This window comes from Coregonus clupeaformis, unplaced genomic scaffold (assembly GCF_020615455.1).
Source record: "Coregonus clupeaformis isolate EN_2021a unplaced genomic scaffold, ASM2061545v1 scaf0180, whole genome shotgun sequence".
Taxonomy (NCBI): Eukaryota; Metazoa; Chordata; class Actinopteri; order Salmoniformes; family Salmonidae; genus Coregonus; species Coregonus clupeaformis.
Genome location: NW_025533635.1, coordinates 189,406 through 204,331, shown reverse-complemented (window position 1 = coordinate 204,331; position 14,926 = coordinate 189,406). Strand labels below are relative to the sequence as shown.

Sequence of the window (14,926 nt, the reverse complement as noted above, 5' to 3'; positions counted from 1 at the left end):
GTCAATCAATCAATCACATTTATTTATAAAGCCCTTTTTACATCAGCGGATGTCACAAAGTGCTATACAGAAACCCAGCCTAAAATCTCAAACAGCAAGCAATACAGTTGTAGAAGCACGGTGGCTAGGAAAAACTCCCTAGAAAGGCAGGAACCTAGGAAGAAACCTAGAGAGGAACCAGGCTCTGAGGGGTGGCCAGTCCTCTTCTGGCTGTGCCGGGTGGAGATTATACAGTGAGGGAAAAAAGTATTTGATCCCCTGCTGATTTTGTATGTTTTCCCATTGACAAAGACATGATCAGTCTATAATTTTAATGGTAGGTTTATTTGAACAGTGAGAGACAGAATAACAACAAAAAAATCCAGAAAAACGCATGTCAAAAATGTTATAAATTCATTTGCATTTTAATGAGGGAAATAAGTATTTGACCCCTCTGCAAAACATGACTTAGTACTTGGTGGCAAAACCCTTGTTGGCAATCACAGAGGTCAAACGTTTCTTGTAGTTGGCCACCAGGTTTGCACACATCTCAGGAGGGATTTTGTCCCACTCCTCTTTGCAGATCTTCTCCAAGTCATTAAGGTTTCGAGGCTGACGTTTGGCAACTCGAACCTTCAGCTCCCTCCACAGATTTTCTATGGGATTAAGGCCAGGACCTTAATGTGCTTCTTCTTGAGCCACTCCTTTGTTGCCTTGGCCGTGTGTTTTGGGTCGTTGTCATGCTGGAATACCCATCCATGACCCATTTTCAATGCCCTGGCTGAGGGAAGGAGGTTCTCACCCAAGATTTGATGGTACATGGCCCCGTCCATCGTCCCTTTGATGCAGTGAAGTTGTCCTGTCCCCTTAGCAGAAAAACACCCCCAAAGCATAATGTTTCCACCTCCATGTTTGACGATGGGGATGGTGTTCTTGGGGTCATAGGCAGCATTCCTCCTCCTCCAAACACGGCGAGTTGAGTTGATGCCAAAGAGCTCGATTCTGGTCTCAACTGACCAAAACACTTTCACCCAGTTCTCCTCTGAATCATTCAGATGTTCATTGGCAAACTTCAGACGGGCCTGTATGTGCTTTCTTGAGCAGGGGGACCTTGCGGGCGCTGCAGGATTTCAGTCCTTCACGGCGTAGTGTGTTACCAATTGTTTTCTTGGTGTATATGGTCCCAGCTGCCTTGAGATCATTGACAAGATCCTCCCGTGTAGTTCTGGGCTGATTCCTCACCGTTCTCATGATCATTGCAACTCCACGAAGTGAGATCTTGCATGGAGCCCCAGGCCGAGGGACAGTTATTTTGTTTCTTCCATTTGCGAATAATCGCACCAACTGTTGGCACCTTCTCACCAAGCTACTTGGCGATGGTCTTGTAGCCCATTCCAGCCTTGTGTAGGTCTACAATCTTGTCCCTGACATCCCTGGAGAGCTCTTTGGTCTTGGCCATGGTGGAGAGTTTGGAATCTGATTGATTGATTGCTTCTGTGGACAGGTATCTTTTATACGGGTTACAAACTGAGATTAGGAGCACTCCCTTTAAGATTGTGCTCCTAATCTCAGCTTGTTACCTGTATAAAAGACACCTGGGAGCCAGAAATCTTTCTGATTGAGAGGGGGTCAAATACTTATTTCCCTCATTAAAATGGAAATCAATTTATAACATTTTTGACATGCGTTTTTCAGGATTTTTGTTGTTGTTATTCTGTCTCTCACTGTTCAAATAAACCTACCATTAAAATTATAGACCGATCATTTCTTTGTCAGTGGGCAAACGTACAAAATCAGCAGGGGATCAAATACTTTTTTCCCTCACTGTAAGAGTACATGGCCATTAAGGCCGGATTGTTCTTCAAGATGTTCAAACATTCATAGATGACCAGCAGGGTCAATAATAATCACAGTGGTTGTAGAGGGTGCAACAGGTCAGTACCTCAGGAGTAAGTGTCAGTTGGCTTTTCATAGCCGAGCATTTAGAGGTCGAGACAGCAGGTGCAGTAGAGAGAGAGAGTCGAAAACAGCAGGTCCGGGACAAGATGAACAGGTCAGGGTTCCCTAGCCGCAGGTGGGCTGGGGACAGCCAGGAGTCATCAGGCCAGGTAGTCCTGAGGCATGATCCTAGGGCTCAGGTCCTCCAGGAGGGGAGGGAGAGAGGGTGGCGTTTTACCCTACAATTGACCCATGTTACAATTAGCCCCACTCTCCCCTATGCATTTGCAGGGAATTGCACTGCTGCTAAAAACACAGGGTTTAAAATTGTGCAGTTCGGCATATTTAGGAGTTGAGAAATAAATAAAGTAGGAATGGAATGCTGGGATCGGCCTCTTTTCAACAAAGGCCATTAAAACGGCTGTTTTCGCGATTGCAAGAATTGTTGTGCATTGACTGCTTGCAGAAAATCACGTTCAGAATGAGCAATATGGCTGGTGGCATTGTCATGCTGGAGGGTCATGTCAGGATGAGCCTGCAGGAAGGGTACCACATGAGGGAGGAGGATGTCTTCCCTGTAACGCACAGCATTGAGATTGCCTGTAATGACAACAAGCTCAGTCCGATGATGCTGTGACACACCGCCCCAGACCATGACGGACCCTCCACCTCCAAAATCGATCCCGCTCCAGAGTAAACGCAAATCCGACCATCACCCCTGGTGAGACAAAACCACGACTCGTCAGTGAAGAGCACTTTTTACCAGTCCTGTCTGGGCCAGCGACGGTGGGTTTGTGCCCATAGGCGACGTTGTTGCCGGTGATGTCTGGTGAGGACCTGCCTTACAACAGGCCTACAAGCCCTCAGTCCAGCCTCTCTCAGCCTATTGCGGACAGTCTGAGCACTGATGGAGGGATTGTGCGTTCCTGGTGTAACTCGGGCAGTTGTTGTTGCCATCCTGTACCTGTCCCGCAGGTGTGATGTTGGATGTACCGATTCTGTGCAGGTGTTGTTACACGTGGTCTGCCACTGCGAGGACGATCAGCTGTCCGTCCTGTCTCCCTGTAGCGCTGTCTTCAGCGTCTCACAGTACGGACATTGCAATTTATCGCCCTGGCCACATCTGCAGTCCTCATTCCTCCTTGCAGCATGCCTAAGGTACGTTCACGCAGATGAGCAGAGACCCTGGGCATCTTTCTTTTGGTGTTTTTCAGAGTCAGTAGAAAGGCCTCTTTAGTGTCCTAAATGTTCATAACTGTGACATTAATTGCCTAGCGTCTGTAAGCTGTTAGTGTCTTAACGACCGTTCCACAGGTGCATGTTCATTAATTGTTTATGGTTCATTGAACAAGCATGGGAAACAGTGTTTAAACCCTTTACAATTAAAATCTGTGAAGTTATTTGGATTTTTACGAATTATCTTTGAAAGACAGGGTCCTGAAAAAGGGAAGTTTCTTTTTTGCTGAGTTTATATATGGAGACTGTTTAGTCCCAAAAATAAGGGGTGAAATGCATGTAAAGAAATACAATAAAATAAAAATACAAATACAAATGTTTCTTGATCTTTCTTATATCTCTCAGACACTTAAGAACAAACTTCCTTTAAACATTTTTTGGGGGACAATCTGTTGTTCCGTGTATTGAAGCTGTTCAATGCGCTTGTATGGACTAATAGCAGTGAGGCCAAATAATGTTTTGTAAGGGGTCTTTATAATTCGAAATCAAATAACAAAACTATCCTTGGTATGACCATATAGCTTAGTAGAACAGCTACAGTGCTGTTCATTGTTTACGCCCATTTAGCATTGTTCACACCTCTAAAGCTTTAGTCCCACCCATCTCTTAAAGAATTCACATTGGAACAAATGTGAATCTGGCATGTGCTAAAGCAGTGAGGTAGTGCTTTAAAAACTAAGAAAACATTATGTACTTTATTAACTTTAAGTGCTAAAGGTAGTAGCCTACAATTAGGAAAAACTTCAAACACACACACATAAAGGCTTAGGTTAAAACAATATCTAGACATAGGCCTATATCATAAGATCCTTTGAGTAACTTTGGTTCAGGGTAATATAATGATATGAACAAAGGAATCTAGCCTGAGAGCATATTTCTGTCCTGCCCTTTGGAGCAGGACATGTAATATCCATGGCCTTTTCATTGCAAAAGTCCTGATCTTCTAAAAAAATATGTTTGCCGGGTTGTGTCCAGTTCGGGGGATGCTTTCACATCTCTGGGAGGAAGGATGTTAACATTGCACAGCAGCTGAAACCTGGTTCCATCTGAGTGAATGCTCCTTGGCTACAACAACACCAGTCTGCAGACAATTAAAGCTATAAAGGAGGAAAGCAGACCACAATAGAAGACATTAAAACCTTGCATACCAGCAGTAACATTCATTGACCTCCAAGTTTTTAAAAAAACATTTTAGTCATTTTAGCAGACGCTCTTATCCAGAGCGACTTACAGGAGCAATTAGGGTTAAGTGCCTTGCTCAAGGGCACATCGACAGATTTTTCACCTAGTCGGCTCGGGGATTAGAACCAGCGACCTTTCGGTTACTGGCACAACGCTCTTACCCACTAAGCTACCTGCCGCCCTAGTCCAAGCAATAAGCTCAAAGTACAAAGACAAAATACCTGAAGTGTTGTTTGTTCACCCTCGATCATCTCCTTGTACTGGTTTATCCTGAAAGGCAAATTCCAGAAAAATTGGTTAAAACATGAATAAATGCATGTCCTATAGCTTTTTATTGCCTGTTGACTGCTACAGCTGTACTAAAATGCCCTGTACACGCTTAAACACAAAATTACACTGATTGGCCCAAGGGGGGCGCTGCATCATTCGTGGGGGACGACATGTTTACTATTGTTCCAGTAAGGAATAAGAAGGCTCCCTACAGACAAAATCAAATAACTAACCTCCCCCCTTACACTGAACAAAAATATAAACGCAACATGTAAAGTGTTGGTCCCATGTTTAATGAGCTGAAATAAAAGATCCCAGAAATATTCCATACGCACAAAAAGCTTACGTCTCACAAATTTGTGCCCAAATTTGTTTACTTCCTGGTTAGTGAGCATTTCTCCTTTGCCAAGATAATCCTTCCACCTGACAGGTGTGGCATGTCTAGAAGCTGATTAAACAGCCTGATCATTACACAGGAGCACCTTGTGCCGTGGACAATAAAACGTTTTGTCACAACACAATCCTACAGATGTCTCAAGTTTTGAGGGAGTGGGCAATTGGCATGCTGACTGCAGGAATGTCCACTAGAGCTGTTGCCAGAGAATTTAATGTTAATTTCTCTACCATAAGCCTCCTCCAACGTTGTTTTAGAGAATTTCGCAGTACGGCCAACCGGCCTCACAACCGCAGACCACAGGTAACCACGGCAGTCCAGGACCTTCTTCACCTGCGGGATCGTCTGAGACCAGCCACCCAGACAGCTGGATCGACGTGTACGACAGCGTGTTCCAGTTCCGGCCAATATCCAGCAACTTTGCACAGCCATTGAAGAGGAGTGGGACAACATTCCACAGGCCACAATCAACAGCCTGATCAACAAACTATATGCGAAGGAGATCTCTCGCGCTGCATGAGGCAAATGGTGGTCACAACAGATACTGACTGGTTTTCTGATCCACGCCCTTTACTTTGTTTTAAGGTATCTGTGACCAACTGATGCAAATCTGTATTCCCAGTCATGTGAAATCCATGTATTAGGGCCCAATGAATTTATTTCAGTTGACTGATTTCCTTAAATGAACTGTAACTCAGTAAAATCTTTGAAATTGTTGCATTTTGCGTATATATATATATTTGTTCAGTTTAGATATGTGGTCCGTGTATCTCAGTTGGTAGAGCATGGCGCTTGCAACGCCAGGGTTGTGGGTTCGATTCCCACGGGGGGCCAGTATGAAATATGTATACACTCACTAACTGTAAGTCACTCTGGATAAGAGCGTCTGTTAAATGACTAAAATGTAAATGTAAATATCACATAATGTTCCCTCATAGACAGTACTTTCATCAAACGCTTGTGTGCGTGCATGCTTTCCAGCAAACTTGGAACATTCCCACATGTTATATCTCAGACCGCACTGGGCCGATTTTGAGGAAACTTGGGTGAATAATGCGTCTTCCCATAGAGGTCTGGCATTTACAAAATGACACTGATTGGCCCAAGGCGGGAGCTATAGTAATTAACTGAAATGTATTAGTCACACGGAATATATCAATTGGCATTTTGTACTGGCTGGCATTTTGTATCCCTAATTGACCCAGCATGTAACTTGACATTGTATAGAAATGGTCAAGAAAGCTTGAAAGTAGTGTTTGCTATATTTTAAGTAGGGCGTAATAAATCGTAATAGTGGTTTTGAAACCCCTCTGGTTGTTGTGATTGTGCAACAAAAGAATGGGCAAGTTTATAGAGCCATCCACTGCCCAGGTTGTTTACACAGGTTGCCCTCCTTGTTTATGTGTTCGCTGCCATGCCTGTGGCTTGTATAAGGTCAGGGGGTTAGGGTGGGAGTTAATGCGACCAATGTCATATGACCCAGCCCTCCCTCCCACCCACCCACCCCCCTCCTGACTGCCACAGAACAACAGGGTGACCGAGTCCCAGTGCCGGAACCTGATTGTCTCCCCAGCCTCATATTAGTGCAGGGATTACCAGCTCGCTCCCGTTCTCCATTCATTCCGGACAGTCACTCGCCCTTATCAGCATCAATCTGACACTCTATTTATCTGACGCTGCACCCAGTTCTGCTTGGCTAAGAGAAATGCTCACAAAAAGCCCCAGCCCATCAGCACTTTCTTTGTGGCACCCGGGGCCACAGCCTTTAGTGGCCTGCCTACTCTTCTGTTAATCTAGACCCAGTTTTTTGGACAGTGAGGATTTGTTGTGTGTTCTACTCTGGTTCAAAGTTTCACCGTTGTCCAATTAATTGAAGTTGTTGGTTCTTTACAATTTTTTGTTACTTCTCGTAGTTTTGGATCAGCCTTCATGTGGTTTCACCATAGTTTTCCCACAGCAGCCTCTCTTATGCTTCTTTCCACAAGTTCACACTCTTGAAGAACAGTTTCTGAGCAGGCTCTAGTGGTTTGCAGTGTATCTTGACTTCTCTGGCGTGAAAAAGTGTGATCGAGTTTCTTTATTTTTTACTTTGGAAAAGGGAAGATACCCAAAAACATGGCTTCTTTTAAACTGGATTTTTTGCCTGAGATGATGGTTGACCATTGCTCTTTGAATTCTAGTCCTGTGTAAGTAGTTTATCTTCTTTTTTTTTTAGCAATGGGTTAATAGCCTATTGCTTGTACGGAATATGGGGGGTTCCACGTTGTATTCAGCTGTGTATTTTCAGCTGATGCTCAATTTCTTGATCTGTAGTTTGGTCCCAGCATGTGACTTGACATTTTTTTGCTTACCATAATGTTCCAGTCCAAAACTTGGTGCTTTTAAATTTGATATGTAGGTGTTGGATGGGAAAATGGTAGAAGAGTGAGTTTTCAACAGGTGCATACTCACCAAGTGTCCCCCATAATGGTTCAGAGTCTGTATTCCGTATGCAGTGCAGTTACATTTTTATAATTTAGCAGCCGCTTTTATCCAGATCAACTTACAATCAGTAGTTATTGTACATGTCAGAGGCTTTAAAACAAGTATGTTTGGCTGAAGTTTATGCATACTGTGGACTACATATTTTGCCATGGTTATCTGTCAATTTCTCTACAGGGAAATCGTTAGGAAAGGTTGTTGCTTATTATTTGTTGATCTTGTGTTTTTACTTTTAAAGATCTTTTCATTTTAGCTTAGCTTAGATATAACATACACATTAGGGCTTTAGAGTGGGTTAATGTGAAGTGAATAAATAGGCTACTACCAGTTATTGTCATACATTTTAAACTAAAGCAGGGTTGACCTAATGGTTAGAGCTTAGGGTTGGGCGGTATCCATATTTTCATACCTTACTACCTTGCCTGTGCCATACCGGAGTATACTGTATTACCGGTGATGCACACAAGGGGCGCAATTGTTGTTTTCAAATGTAAACCTCCCCCCCCCAAAAAAAGTATGTTACCAAAATGCTAACAAGTTGCTAACAATTACTAAGGAATTCCAAATAGCGTATATTAGGTAAGTGCTAATGAAGGAATGCGAACATAAACTAATTGCAAGGACAGACCAAAAAAAGTATATCTTTTTTTTGGGTCACATACACCTGATAGGTACAGTGAAATGTTTTTTTTTACAGGGTCAGCCATAGTAGTACGGCGCCCCTAGAGCAAATTAAGGTTAGTGCCTTGCTCAAGAGCACATTGACAGAATTTTCACCTTGACAGCTCAGGTATTCGAACCAGCAACCTTTCGCTTACTGGCCCAACGCTCTAAACGCTAGGCTATCTTTAAAAGTCTACTCTCAGTTTTCTGCATGCACAAAACAAATATTAGACAACAGATCTTAATCAAGGAGGGGATTGTCTCTGCTCTTACCAAGACTCAGAAGCTTGATCTTGCAATAGCCACTTGGCTAGCAAGTTAGCAAACCAAATAAACAACTGGAGGGAATTGATTTGGCACATTTTAGAAAGTTCACTTAATAGTTATAAGATACAGTGCATTCGGAAAGTATTCAGACCCCTTGACTTTTTCCGCATTTTGTTACGTTACAGCCTTATTCTAAAATGGATTAAATTGTGTGTCCCCCCCCCCCATCAATCTACACACAATACCTCATAATCACAAAGGAAAAACTGGTTTTAGACATTTTTGCAAATGTAACACAAAAAAAAATTGGAAGGTACATTTACATAATTAATCAGACCCTTTACTCAGTACTTTGTTGAAGCACCTTTGGCAGTGATTACAGCCTCGAGTCTTCTTGGGTATGATGCTACAAGCTTGGTTTCTCCCATTTTCTCTGCAGATCCTCTCAAGCGCTGTCAGATTGGATGGGGAGTGTCGCTACACAGCTATTTTCAGGTCTCTCCAGAGATGTTTGATCGGGTTCAAGTCCGGCTCTGGCTGGGCCACTCAAGGACACTCAGAGACTTGTTCCGAAGCCACTCCTGCGTTGTCTTGGCTGTGTGCTTAGGGTGTCATTGTCCTGTTGGAAGGTGAACCTTCGCCCCAGTCTGAGGTTCTGAGCGCTCTGGAGCAGGTTTTCATCAAGGATCTCTCTGTACTTTGCTCTGTTCATCTTTCCCTCGATCCAGACTAGTCTCCCAGTCCCTGCCGCTGAACAACATCCCCACAGCAGGATGCTGCCTCAACCATGCTTCACCGTAGGGATGATGCCAGGTTTCCTCCAGTCGTAGACGTGATACTTGGCATTCAGGCCAAAGAGTTTAATCTTGGTTTTATCAGACCATAGAATCTTGTTTCTCATGGTCTCAAAGTCTTTAGGTGCCTTTTGGCAAACTCCAAGCGGGCTGTCATGTGTCTTTTACTGAGGAGTGGCTTCCGTCTGGCCACTCTACCATAAAGGCCTGATTGGTGGAGTGCTGCAGAGATGGTTGTCCTTCTGGAAGGTTCTCCCATCTCCACAGAGGAACTCTAGAACTCTGTCAGGATTACCATCTGGTTCGTGGTCACCTCCCTGACCAAGGCCCTTCTCCCCCGATTGCTCAGTTTGGCCGGGCTGACAGAGCTCCGGAGTTCCTCTGTGGAGATGAGAGAACCTTCCAGAAGGACAACCATATCTGCAGCACTCCACCAATAAGGACTTTATGGTAGAGTGGCCAGACGGAAGCCACTCCTCAGTAAAAGGCACATGACAGCCTGCTCTGAGTATGCGAAATGGCACCTAAAGGAATCTCAGACCATGAGAAACAAGATTCTCTGGTCCGATGCAACCAAGATTGAACTCTTTGGCCTGAATGCCAAGCGTCACATCTGGGGGAAACCAGGCACCGCTCATCACCTGGCCGATACCATCCCTACGGTGAAGCATGGTGGTGGCAGCATCATGCGTTGGGGATGTTTTTCAGCGGCAGGGACTGGGAGACTAGTCAGGATCGTGGGAAAGATGAATGGAGCAAAGTACAGAGAGATCCTTGATGAAAACCTGCTCCAGAGCGCTCAGGTCCTCAGACTGGGGTGAAGGTTCACCTTCCAACAGGACAACGGCCCTAAGCACACAGCCAAGACAACGCAGGAGTGGCTTCGGGGCAAGTCTCTGAATGTCCTCGAGTGGAGCCCAGACTTGAACCCGATCGAACCTCTCTGGAGAGACCTGAAAATAGCTGTGCAGTGACACTCCCCATCCATCCTGACAGAGCTTGACAGGATCTGCAGGGAAGAATGGGAGGAACTCCCCAAATACAGGTGTGCCAAGCTTGTAGCGTCATACCCAAGAAGACTCAAGGCTGTAATCGCTGCTGAAGGTGCTTCAACAAAGTACTGAGTAAAGGGTCTTAATACTTATGTAAAAATGATATTTCAGTTTTTTATTTTTAATACATTATTTTTAATACATGTCATTATGGGGTCTTGTGTGTAGATCGATGAGGAAACAAACTAATTTAACTAATTTTAGAATAAAGCTGTAACGTAACAAAATGTGGAAAAACAGAAGGGGTCTGAATATTTTCTGAATGCACTGTGTATCATATCACCCTCAAAAGATTTTCTATCACTTCTTTATCTTTCTCCTCTCCCTCGTTATTTCCTTGATTATGCCACTTTTTTGTTTTGGTTTTAGGGATATCCTCCAACCCTACCTTCTGGCCTATTTGGTAATGGATCATCCTATTATTAATCAGTAGTGCTCACTTATCCCCCCACTTTGGTACCTTTTCAATGGTTCGTTAGCATGAAATGTGCAGTCCTCTTTGAAATCTTTTGTACAATCTGAATAAATCCTACTTACATTTGTCTTTGAAATGTGATATAGGCTTAAACACTGAATTTGATTGGTGTTGGAATGAGCATGGCAAAAGCATAAAAATGCATTCAGAATATAATTAGCCTAGTCAGAATTGGACTACTTTAGTAGGTTAGACAGTCTTGATTAGACTACTGTGATGATATGGAGGTACAGTAGGTGTTTGTCAACCGAAAATCTAGTTGTTTTGTGCTTGCACAAATTCAAAACATTTTTAAATGGCTTTTATATGAATTCATACACATTATGGATTTGACAAGGATGTACTTGATGTAGACTAGTATAATTTTCTTGTTTTGTTCTGTGCAGCCTTCAATATTGCATGAGATGAATCATTGTTTGGTTATGAATGATCAGATCCCCCAAAACAAACTTCACATTCAAGATCCTTCTCTTTAGAGCTGGTCTTAGTTGCATAGGTCAATTCTCTGCTGGTAGTATGCATTTGGTGCTGTATGTTTTTGTATGCATGTTAGAATGTTTCCTCAGTCACATGGCAGCTCTTTCAACTGACACTTAATAACAACTTTACTTGACTACAAGTTATGCAGTGCTACTGAAATAGTCTACACTTGATTGTACCTTTCTACAAAACAGCCTTTGCTCGAAAGATGCCATTTTGTGAAGCTTCCAGCTACTTAGTGTATTATGCAAATATGTTATTTCCAGCAGGGACATATTTAATGTACCACTGGGGAAGACTGCTTGTAAATGTAGCTTCTGTTGCCCAAGTTCACATCATGTAGCCATATTATAACAACCGTTCTCTTCTTTCTCTCTCAGGGCAAAGAAGATGAACGGGACCCTGGACCACCCGGACCAGCCCGACATCGATGCCATCAAGATGTTCGTTGGCCAGATCCCACGGTCCTGGGCAGAGGAACAGCTGCGGGAGCTTTTTGAGCCTTACGGCGCCGTCTACGAAATCAATGTGTTGCGTGACAGGAGTCAAAACCCCCCACAGAGCAAAGGTGACAGTGCTGTATTGAGTTCTTCACGAGAGGTGTCCATTACACTTCCCCCCTCACCCTATCCAGAATTCCCTGCCTTTTTTATATATATATACAGTGGGGAAAAAAAGTATTTAGTCGGCCACCAATTGTGCAAGTTCTCCCACTTAAAAAGATGAGAGAGGCCTGTAATTTTCATCATAGGTACACGTCAACTATGACAGACAAATTGAGAAAAAAAATTCCAGAAAATCCCATTGTAGGATTTTTAATGAATTTATTTGCAAATTATGGTGGAAAATAAGTATTTGGTCACCTACAAACAAGCAAGATTTCTGGCTCTCACAGACCTGTAACTTCTTCTTTAAGAGGCTCCTCTGTCCTCCACTCGTTACCTGTATTAATGGCACCTGTTTGAACTTTTTATCAGTATAAAAGACACCTGTCCACAACCTCAAACAGTCACACTCCAAACTCCACAATGGCCAAAACCAAAGAGCTGTCAAAGGACACCAAAAACAAAATTGTAGACCTGCACCAGGCTGGGAAGACTGAATCTGCAATAGGTAAGCAGCTTGGTTTGAAGAAATCAACTGTGGGAGCAATTATTAGGAAATGGAAGACATACAAGACCACTGATAATCTCCCTCGATCTGGGGCTCCACGCAAGATCTCACCCCGTGGGGTCGAAATGATCACAAGAACGGTGAGCAAAAATCCCAGAACCACACGGGGGGACCTAGTGAATGACCTGCAGAGAGCTGGGACCAAAGTAACAAAGCCTACCATCAGTAACACACTACGCCGCCAGGGACTCAAATCCTGCAGTGCGAGACGTGTCCCCCCTGCTTAAGCCAGTACATGTCCAGGCCCGTCTGAAGTGCATTTGGATGATCCAGAAGATGATTGGGAGAATGTCATACGGTCAGATGAAACCAAAATATAACTTTTTGGTAAAAACTCAACTCGTCATGTTTGGAGGACAAAGAATGCTGAGTTGCATCCAAAGAACACCATACCTACTGTGAAGCATGGGGTTGGAAACATCATGCTTTGGGGCTGTTTTTCTGCAAAGGGACCAGGACGACTAATCCGTGTAAAGGAAAGAATGAATGGGGCCATGTATCGTGAGATTTTGAGTGAAATCCTCCTTCCATCAGCAAGGGCATTGAAGATGAAACGTGGCTGGGTCTTTCAGCATGACAATGATCCCAAACACACCGCCCGGGCAACGAAGGAGTGGCTTCGTAAGAAGCATTTCAAGGTCCTGGAGTGGCCTAGCCAGTCTCCAGATCTCAACCCCATAGAAAATCTTTGGAGGGAGTTGAAAGTCTGTGTTGCCCAGCGACAGCCCCAAAACATCACTGCTCTAGAGGAGATCTGCATGGAGGAATGGGCCAAAATACCAGCAACAGTGTGTGAAAACCTTGTGAAGACTTACAGAAAACGTTTGACCTGTGTCATTGCCAACAAAGGGTATATAACAAAGTATTGAGAAACTTTTGTTATTGACCAAATACTTATTTTCCACCATCATATGCCAATAAATTCATAAAAAATCCTATAATGTGATTTTCTGGAAAAAAAATTCTCATTTTGTCTGTCATAGTTGACGTGTACCTATGATGAAAATTACAGGCCTCTCTCATCTTTTTAAGTGGGAGAACTTGCACAATTGGTGGCTGACTAAATACTTTTTTTCCCCACTGTATTGGCTGTGTTACTGAATTCTCTGGAATCCTCTTCTCGATAGCTAAACAACGCTTAGTCTGTGTATTTGCGGGATTCTCTACTTTACTTCTACCTCCCTCCAAACAAGCAGGACTCAGACAGGCAGTCGAATTAGCGATTGAATGTTCTTTTTTTTCATTATCATTGCAAACATTGGCTTAGCTGGAGGAAGATGGGCAGTCAAAATGGTAGTGTTCTTTTTTCAGTTTTTTAACAGATGTATGTTATTTGTGGTTAAAACGCAGAGAGTTTTTGCTCCAGTGCAATGTGTTGACCGCGCCCTACTTGTGCTACTGCAATATCCTTATTTACAACAGCCCGAGAAGGTTGTAGCCTACATCCTAAATTAGCCTACAAAATATATATATATTTTGGGAATGTTTGTTCAAGTCGCAGGTTTTTATATCAGCTGTTCAGAAATATGAGACTCGGATGTAGGCTAGCCTACATCATGTCGATCAATTGGTTGATAGGAAGCGTTCAGAAGAGGGAGAGAAACGTGAAGGGAGGGGGATGTGTGCGTAAAGTAACACATGTACAGAATGTGTTCTTTAGCTCTGGGGAAGAGGCTGCCGGCGGGGACTGGGGTGGTTACCTTCGGTCACGCAGCCTTAGCCTTTTTAATAAAGGAGGCATAGATGGCCCACCAATACTCTATCAATGTCATTTTGTAATTGAGTAACATTTACCTTGTCTAACAACAGTCTATATCCCCATTCCAAACAGGTTGTTGTTTCATAACATATTACACTCGCAAATCATCATTGGAAGCACAAAATGCCCTTCACAACATGAAAATTCTCCCAGGGGTGAGTAGGTTTGGTAGACGTTTGAACTTCCTCAGTAAATCGAATAGGCAATGTATTGGGTAGCTTGCCAGATTGTAGTACAACAACAGTCAGTACTGCTGTTCAGCTTTTATCTCGAGAGATGTAGGGCCCTATAAAATCGGTTGTATTTTTTTCCTGATTACGTTTAGTTTTTTCCCAAATTCCGTTTTCTCCATTTTGTTTTTCCAGGTTTCCATTTCCCGCTGTTTTTTTTCAGGTTTTCCCTCTCAAAATCATCCTTCTTTAAATAGAAAACAACTAAATGGGATGTTCTAAGTCCACAACAATGGTTAAACCACATCAGGAGACTGATTTTGAGGTCTGGATCTTTTGTGTTGTATTTACCCTTTTAATTTCAGTGGCACCTAGGGAGAGGCTGTTGTTTAGCTGTTTTTGTAGAGCACGTGATGATAGTTTACAAAACAAATACTGGATTGATGCAAATAATGATATTTTTCTGCCAGGTAAGCATAGGCTACATTGTAGTTAACATTTAATTGAGAAGGTTTTTGGGAAAGCCTTTCCATCTACCAGAACACCGCACATACAGTCAGGGGGAATTCTCGTTGCCTCTTCAGGAAGTTGCAGGAAATACGCATTACTGATG

At 43.2% G+C, this 14,926-nt stretch overlaps 1 protein-coding gene across 25 annotated transcripts in view; it reads left to right on the top strand.

The window, feature by feature from the left end:
• Positions 1-14,926, top strand: part of LOC121573304 (CUGBP Elav-like family member 1) — a 47,190-nt gene that overhangs the window by 15,606 nt on the left and 16,658 nt on the right. For 20 of the 25 annotated variants that reach the window (XM_045213995.1, XM_045213988.1, XM_045213977.1 and 17 more), the window contains 2 exons: positions 11,592-11,779; positions 14,216-14,298. In XM_045213995.1, the coding sequence (XP_045069930.1) occupies positions 11,602-11,779; positions 14,216-14,298 (261 nt within the window). In that variant the 5' untranslated portion in view covers positions 11,592-11,601. Of the gene's footprint in view, positions 1-6,790; positions 7,186-11,591; positions 11,780-14,215; positions 14,299-14,926 lie in introns of those variants that run through there. The other 5 variants (XM_045213999.1, XM_045213998.1, XM_045213997.1 and 2 more) reach the window with 2 other exon arrangements.